Below are 8761 nucleotides of genomic sequence, written 5' to 3' on the forward strand. Positions count from 1 at the left end.
TTTGGCAGCTTTTATCTTCAGCACAGCTGAACGCTGAGATTCAGAGGATTCACAGGCCTGTGCTGAGCACCACGCAGTGCAGGGAAGCCAGATGTAGAGACCTCACACATGAACCTGCAGCATGATGACCTGCAGTTTAATCAGATTTTTTACTCTTTGTGTCTCTGCAGGAAGAGTCTTTGCATTATTCCAGCCTGAAGCATCCAGACAAGCCCCGCCCCACCACCAGGAGAGGAACCGGATTGGCTGAAGAGAAGGTCCTGTACTCAACAGTGAACATGTGCAAGAACTCAAAGGCATCACATGACCACAGATAGAAGCACTTTAAATGAGCGTAAATGAATTTTTTAAATTAATAAAACTGTGAAAATATGTGATTAGATTTCAAAATCTAGATTTTAGTTTATTTGTTTGTGTAAACAGATAAGATTTATTTTTCAGTGAGCAGAAAAACTTAAAATGTTAAATATCCAGAAAGTTGCAATGAAAGCAAAATGTTTGTAAAACATTTCTGTTAATAAAGTAACAGCCATGAATGTAAATCTGCCACAGCAGATAATTACTAAACTAAAGAAAATCCTTTTTTACCCATGTGTGTGAATAGTTCCCTCGGGTCAGTTTCAAATCTTTATGTCTGTGTCTGAATATTGCTGCTGTAAATATGTTTGCTGTGCTGCTTCCATGAACAGGTTCCACACTTTGTCTGTTACTAATAAACTGATTCTGACACCACGATCTGTCCTGATGGCCGCCGGTCCAGATGTGACGCTCCACATGTGGACGCCTGTGAACGAGTCCTCGCTGTAACATGTAAAGACTCAGTGAAAGCAGCTGTGCTGCTGAAGCAGAGAGTGAAACATGAAACCAAACTGACTGACAGGATTTTAACAGCTTGTGTCACAGGTGAAACTAAGCTTCCCGTCACACGACCGTACACTCAGACTTTCAGAGTTTGTGCTCAGCTCTCGCTGCAGGTCTGCTGACGACAGAGGAGTAGATGACGCTGTGGTGGCTCTGCTCCGGCGGACTCCTGCTGGGTCTCTCTCTCCAGTTCTGTCGGCCCAGAGAGGCGTAGTGGATCGTCTCCCCACAGAGGGGCGGGGTCTCTAAGTCCTCACCCTCTGCAGACAGACACACCGTTTTAATCCCTCGTAGACTGACGTGAGGACATCGAACACCTGGTGAGGTTACCTGTCGGTGCGCTGGACGCCGTCCACGGCTGCAGCTCTGTGTCTTCACGTGTCGGTGCTGCTGCATGGAGAGATGAAGAGCGCAGCATCATCAGAAAACACGCTGACTCTAATACTGGATTCTGTTACCATAGCAACATCCATATTTTTGCATGTGCGGATTCATGTTTTAAACACAAAGTTTTGTTTATCTGAAGCTGCAAAAAAGAATCGGTCAATAAAATCCTTTTAAACATAAATGAATCAGCCAACACGCTTCAGACTGCCTGAAATATAAACATCACTGAATAATAAATAACAATTAAATACTGATAATGATGCATGAAAAAAGTTCAGTATGAAAAACTGAAGCAGTGAAGGTGAATAATCTGAAGATGTCAAATATAAATATTTTTAATCAAATATTCTACATAAATAAATGAATTCATTAAAAAACCTTTGATGATAAAAACTTTCTCATGTCCCCCAAAATCATAGTTTCTTCTTTTTTTAAATCACATTTCAAATCATTTACTCTTTCACTGAATTCACTCGCACTCTGTGTAATCCCAGTCTGTGCCAGAAGGTGGCGCAGCGTGTCATAGTCTCAGGCAGGGTTGCTTCTAGCAGCATCCGTCTGCACGCACCCTGACAAACCCAGGAACTTAAATCCAAACGTTCACCTGCAGCTCTGCGTTTCCTCCTCCTGCACTTCATGCTGGTCAGCAACACACAGACAGCAGCTAAGAAGATGATCATCAACCCCACGCTGACGACAGCAACCAGCAGCAGAACTGAGAGCGCACACAACATCTGGTTCATGAACACGCGACACATCTGGCAGAAAACTACAAACGCGATTCCTAACCGGACTGACCGTTCTCAGGTCTCGTGTTGCTCTTCTTCTTTATTTCTCCCACTTCTAATAAACAGAGCGAGAGGACGCACACACCCACACTGGTCGCACACTCACAACGTTTAAATGTCAAAGGTCATGTGAAAGTTTGCATCCAATAAACAAAGACATCTCATTTGAGGATTAAGATTGTGGTCAATTATATTTCACACAACTAAATAAAGACAACATTTGCAGGCACAGACAGATTTAAGGAAGTATGACGTAGATCCATTTGTAGCGCAGCACACGGGCAGGTTTGGTAAATCCATGTACGGTATGATTGCAGACAGCAGCGCTGTTTCACAGCTGTTACGTGTTTGAGTGTGGATGTATGATGATGTGTGTGGTGTTACCGGCTGTCACCACTGCAGGTGATGGAGGTGTGCTGGTGGACGGAGGCTGGCTGCTCGTCTCTGCGTGTGCTGGGAATGCAAACAGTTTCTATGTTTAAATCCTGGTTCACACAAACATGAATACAAAGCTCATGAAACAACCTGTAAATACACAAAACATGAACACGTGTAAACTACAGACAACGTGAAAGCAGCAGGTGAGTCCAGGCTGGACCGACCCACCTGCGAGGACCGTGACTCTGGCCTGCAGCAGCCCGTTGCAGACGTACTCTCCAGCGTCCTCTGGCTGCAGGTCCTGGATCTGCAGGGCGTCGTTGGTGAAGCTCAGCCGGCCGCCGCCCCTTTCTGGTTTCACCGTACCGTTTCTGTACTTGGTGAGGACGGCCTCCCGCCTCTCGCCCTCCCTCTGCTGGAACCACCTCTGTTTGGGTTTGGAGGAGCCGCTGCAGGGGAGCAGCAGCGTCCGGCCCGCGGACACCGTGTAGTCCCGACCTGAGGAGAAGACGCAGAGACATTCGCGCTGTCACTGCTGACCTTCTGTACTTGAGTGGCTGTGATATTGACAGGCGGCCGTAGGGACAGGGGGTTGGGCAGCGCATCTGTAGGTTGCCGGTTCGATCCCCGGGATCACAACCTGGTCGTTGTGTCCTTGGGCAAGACACTTTACCTACCGCCTACTGGTGTTGGCTTCTGTCAGTCTGCCAGGGCAGCTGTGGCTACAACCGTAGCTGCCTCCACCAGTGTGTGAATGAATAGTAAAGCGCTATATATATAAATGCAATCCATGATTATATTGTTCACGGCTTCTTGCTGGATCTGTGCTTCCTGTGTCGACTTTATTCTGCAGTGACGTTGTCGTGGTGCTTGTGCGTCGCTGTGGTGCCCTCTGCGTGAGGTGCAGGCTTTTGTTGGAGAGGACGCTGCTGTGGCGTCTGCTGGTTGCAGCCTCTGCAAACTAAAGCGGACTCGTCCCCCTCCCTGCAGCTGTGCTCATGCTGGAGGTGTTGAGCTCACAGACCTGAGGATGAGCAGCGCAGCTCCTCACACACGCCATGGCGTGTGAATGCTTCACCGCAGAGTTGCTAAAGCTCGTGGTCAGTCACCGATTGTAGCATGCAATCACACGCAAACAGACTCAGTGACCTATTAAAAGATGGTGTGATAATGACGAGCTGCTCTGCAGAGATAAGCCGGCTGTTTCTGCTCGCTCAGTTTCATATTTAGGCCACACATTTCCTGTTTTTATCGTTTCCACTTTAATATCTAGTCATCTTTCTGGAGGCGTGTGTGAGACAAATTTAAACAGTGGAAATGTTTCTTTTCACATCACTCCCACTCTGTGCCTCCGTGCCATCCACTTCTCTTTTACATAGAAAACTGATCATTTCGACACGTCCTTCTTCAAACCGCTGGCTTCCTTTGAGCCTCTGTGTGGTTTTAATGTGCCTGCATCAGTGTGACGGCACTTCGTGCTGTCATCGATTCTTCAGCCTGAAGAGCTGGTGACTGTGTGAGTGCAGACGTTAGGTTTCATACTCAGTTCCTTACTTTGGAGAAGCTGCGTCAGCGATAAGCAGACATTTCTGCACTGCAGAGCTGATGAAGAAGTGAGCGCTCAGTTCACAGGAGTGTTTGCCACACATGCATCTGCCTGCTGTGTGCAGACGGAGCGATTTGTATTGTGTAACTTGTCTCTGTCATTGGCTCCCAGCCGGCTGCTACTCCAGCGGGAACAAGTACAAATACTTTGCTACTGTACTAGTAGAGTTTTCAGGTTCCTGTGTTTGACTCGAGTAGTTTCTTTTATACTTTTAACTTTTATTCGCTACATGTTGAAACAAATATTCGTACTTTCTGCTCCTTACATTTGAAAACAGGCTCGTTACGTTTGATTGGACGGTTTTGAGGTGATTTATTATTTTGTCGCTGCGAGGCTTCAAACATCAAACTGATTTGAACCTGATCAGGATCACATGAGAGGAAACTCAGTTCGATTATTAATGACCAGGAGATTACAGCGTGTGGCAGAGTCAGGGCGGCCAGGCTGTCGTAAAGCTTTTCCCTGTTCCTCGTCTTTCCCTGCATTTATTATTTGTTTCCCACCCCCAACCCACCCACCCTGGTGGCTCCACCCCCAGCATACCTGTCAGCACCTGCAGCTCAGCCACCAGCTGCTGGTTACAGCGGTATCTTCCATGATCCGACTCCTTCAGATGCTGGACGCAGAGGTCGCCATTAACCATGAGGCGGTAGCGCCGGCAGTCCTTGTTGGTCTTGTAGCCGCCCCGTCGGGTCACCAGGACCTCCTGATCCTGCCGAGTCCAGATCACGTCTGAGCTGCCAGAGCTGCCGCACGGCAGACAGACGTGGTGATTCTCAGGGACCGAAAACCAGATCGCTGCTGGGGCAGAGGACGGGGTCACACATCTGAAACTGTCGAACTCAAGCAGTACAAATGTGCTTTAAATACAGCCACAGGTCCTCTAACGTGGCTGAACCAATGCAGCACACAGGTGAGCTCACCTGGTTAAGCTGCATTAAGGCTTAACATGGTTTACTGTGAGGTTAATAAAAGACTTTCTCATAGAGGCCGTTTGCTTTGGTAACTTCTGCCTGAAAGACGTGAAGATGACGACGCCCACGACACTTTAAACGTCAAACGTAAAAACAGGGCAAAGGCTCAAATGTTGCTGTGGTCATCTTTTATATACAGTCTCGTACAGGTTCTCCTTTAGTGATCCGTCTCCTATATTTAGATGATGTGATGAAGCTGTGTGACACTCACACCCTGCTGATGCTCCGGCTTCAGTTTGTTTCCTCTTTTATCTCATGGAAACGTCTGCGTCTAAATTTACAACGTTGCAAAATGTTTGCTGGACAGCGTTTTGTCGAGCAGGGCGGTGAACGATGTCGTGTGTCAGAGGAAATCTACACGCACTGACTGTAAACATGCATAAAGAACTGTGGATTTATGACGTTTTCATCTTTAACTTATTTTGCACCAATAAAGAAATAATCATCTTCCGATGGACTCTTTCATAACAGCATGTGAGTCATTTCAGTCCATCAAAATGTTTTTATGGGAATTTGACACAAAAAGATGTTTTTCTAGAACATGTTTGATTGCATCAAGTTTGCAAAAATGGAAACAACAACTGTACAAAAGTAAACTGAGGCGTGCACCGTCCAACTTTAACCCAACAAAGGCAACCTATAAATAAGAACAACTGTATTATTGTTTCCTCGCGGTTCCCTGAAAGTGTGACGAGGACAGAAGAACGGGAGGTTTTCGTACCTGTGGAGTTTCCCGTGCAGCCGATCAGACCTGAGAGCAGGAACCAAACGTGACAGGAGAACATGTTCAGGAACAAACGTGGAGCTGCAGAGCTGCCGACGCGCCTCGAGCCTGTCTGTCTCTGCACCGCTCTTCCTCTCCTTCCTCGTCCTCAGTGACTCAGGGAGCGTCAGCGGCCTGGAAAATAAAGAGGCGTGCTCCCGCTGCAGGTCTGCTGTGTCGCATGGATCTGATGAGCAGCTGGAAGCTCTCGGATGAAGGACTAGCTGAGATTTTAACCTTTGTTCCTCTGAATGTTTGTGTGAAAGTCAAACAAAAGGTAAACATGATGACATCATGCTCGCAGCAGGAGGCGTGGAAGGTTTGATCCTGAGGATTTCCTGCAATTAGAGAAAAGTCACATGATGAAGGTTAGAAAACACCTGTGGCTCTGTGACGTTATCATCACCTGCAGAGTGGAATCACTTTAAAACATCACAGACTCGGACTAATGCAGGGAAACATCCCCTCAGGCTCGCTGTCGGTGCAGCTTGATCACACAGTGAACACACGTGTTGGCTCGAGGCGCTGCAGCAGACACGTGAATATTTCATTATATCCTCAAATATCTCTGAGGCTTTACCAGGTGTGTTTCCCAGAGCCGGAGGATGATCGATGAGCGAGCCCTGATGAGATCCACCTTTAGGGAAAAACAGGCTTTTGTTCACTCAACAGTTTTGTCTTTTTCTTTTTTCCATGGAAACGTGAGAAAAATGCTGGAAAAGCTGGAATTTCATTGACTCAACTTTAGGCTCTGTGTGACACACATGGAGATAAATAACTTCACAGAGGTTCACACTGTAACGTTTTCTGGGTAATTTCCTTCCTTTAACGTAAGATGACAGAAAAAATGACACTGAGGTCACTTGTCCCCTGTGAGGACACCTGCCTCAAAACTCCCATCATCTTAAACTGGTTTCCTGAGCTCGCTGCACTCAGACCTGCAGCAGTTTAAAGTGTGTCTCATCACACAGAGACGTGAAGCTTCAGTCTTCAGCGTCTCTCAGCACAAACACTTTCACTGATCAACGATCAGCGATGAAGGATCAGCAGGGTTTCTGTGACAAACTGAACTGTTTTCTAATTCGTCTCCTTCGTTCACCTTTTCTTTTATTTCTACATCTCCACGTGATGAAGACGAGGGGGACGACAGCACCCAGAACCAGCTGCTGCTCAGAATGAGCCCCTGGAAGAAGACACAGTAACGCAGCTCAGATCAACGTGACGCACCTGAAAGCACCAAAGAACCAGGAGCTCTGCTCAGACTCAGCCACAGCTCAGCTTGTTTCTGATGTACCTGATACCTTTAGAGCCGGTCGGAGCAGCACGCTCTGTTTTGTGTAACTATTTTAAAATCCCGGTAGCTCTGCAACCACATAAGCTAGCAATATGATTCTTTTGCATATGAAACCGGAGGAGTTGTACTTACATCTTATGCCATCAGCTTGTCCTCGGTCACAGTTTCCTTCCACATATAGCTTTGCAAAAACTGCATCAAAGCACTTGCAGCAACAAAAACATAATATTCCAGAAACACGCTTTGCCGATCCGATCAGGTGTTTGTAACACTTCCTACGTCCGCCATGACCTGCCCGAAATCGGAAGTGACATCATTTTGCGGAAATGTAGTTTTTTTACCATCGTGGCCTCATGAGCCTATACTGGTGTTTTTAAAAGTTATGTTTGACTTTGTGACTTTCTGTGTGGTTTCTGGGATGCTGAGGACTCATATTGCACTGCTGGAAATAGTTTATTTTGATGCAGATGCTACTTTTTTGCAAATTTGCACTATAATATGTATTTTCGTTTTTCCTGCAGTATATAAAAATTGGTGTATTTCAAAAATAAAACTATGAAGACACTTAAAATAAATTTCCTGTGGTGGGAAACTAGTTTGTGCAACGTTTTTGTATTTACAGTTTTGAGGGATAAGCCTCTTAAATTTCTCTCACTAGAAATATATGTTAAAAAAACAAAAACGATTTTCAATTTTTTTTGCAATTTATGTAATTACTATGCACTTAATGCAGACATATTATTAAAATCTGGGCTATAATGGTTGTATTGATGTATAGCAACTTGAAATGGCTCCACAGCATGTAAAAATATAATATAAGCTCTGACGGACTTGGTTCTGTGGTCGGTCTTAAAGGGTAAAAGAATAAACATGCTTTCATTTACATCTGCTGGTTTCAAAAAAGGAGACAAAACAATGAAACTAGATTCATATTTTGGCAACTTTTTCAAATAAGGTGTCGTTGTTAGAGACATTAAAGCCTCAGCCAATCATGTTTGCTCTGTAAAGCGGCCACAGCACCTTTCTGCGACGTGTCAGTCGGGTCTTTGGTCACATCCAGATTAACCGCTGCTCCGCCAGCACAGGAGTACAGTCCAGAGTCGCTGAGCTGAACGTCTCTTAAAGTTACGAGTCTCCTTACCTGCAGCGACGTTAGAGCCCAGAGCAGCGGCTGCTAACAGGCAGCAGCACACGTCCAGCTTCATCCTGACTGCAGTCATCAGCTCACATGAACACACTCTGTGGGCTCACAGCATGTTTCTCATCAGCTCAGCGTGCTCGTCGCTCAGTGCTGATAAATGTCAGAAACACGTACACGTGACACGTGTCTGCTGCGCTCACTGTCTGCTTGGATGATTATAAACAGATGAAGTCCTGAGGTCACAATTCTGAATCTTACAGCTACAAACCTCCACGCTGTCACCTCCACGGCGTGGAGGATGTAACATGGAACACAGGCGAGGAACATTAACTAAACCTAAAGACTAAGAAACAAGTAAGGGAGCTGGAAGAGACGAGAGCAGCAGAAGCCCTGAATCAGAGTAACATAGCTTGTGTGTTTGTCCAGGTTCATTCATGTGTTATTAACAGACCGATGACGGTGACACAGGAAGGAAGCTGAGCAGCTGATGGGCCGTCTGTGCTTTCAACAGCTGAAGCTGTGAAGCTCAGCGGACACGTCTGCACACAAACACAAAGTCAGCACAAATC

General features: G+C 46.1%; 2 protein-coding genes across 3 annotated transcripts in view; one reads left to right on the forward strand and one right to left on the reverse strand.

Annotated features, from left to right (window-relative positions):
- Positions 1 to 1538, forward strand: part of LOC146548484 (uncharacterized) — an 11020-nt gene extending 9482 nt beyond the window's left edge. For both annotated transcript variants that reach the window (XM_085262581.1, XM_085262580.1), the window contains exon 5: positions 171 to 1538. In XM_085262581.1, coding sequence (XP_085118707.1) covers positions 171 to 317 — 147 coding nt within the window. In that variant the 3' untranslated portion in view covers positions 318 to 1538. The remainder of the gene's footprint in view (positions 1 to 170) is intronic.
- On the reverse strand, positions 531 to 5779 carry LOC146548486 (uncharacterized). The gene is made up of 8 exons (XM_085262578.1): positions 5716 to 5779; positions 4564 to 4821; positions 2643 to 2912; positions 2421 to 2489; positions 2047 to 2091; positions 1853 to 1963; positions 1192 to 1251; positions 531 to 1121 (listed from the first exon to the last, which is right to left on the reverse strand). Exons 1-8 carry the CDS (start codon positions 5777 to 5779, stop codon positions 946 to 948), a joined length of 1053 nt encoding a protein of 350 aa, XP_085118704.1. The 3' UTR covers positions 531 to 945.
- Positions 5780 to 8761: the final 2982 nt, after the last annotated feature.

This window comes from Mchenga conophoros, linkage group LG22 (assembly GCF_057382185.1).
Source record: "Mchenga conophoros isolate Kocher_MC1m ecotype Shallow Benthic linkage group LG22, M_conophoros_male_GT1.1, whole genome shotgun sequence".
Lineage (NCBI taxonomy): Eukaryota > Metazoa > Chordata > Actinopteri > Cichliformes > Cichlidae > Mchenga > Mchenga conophoros.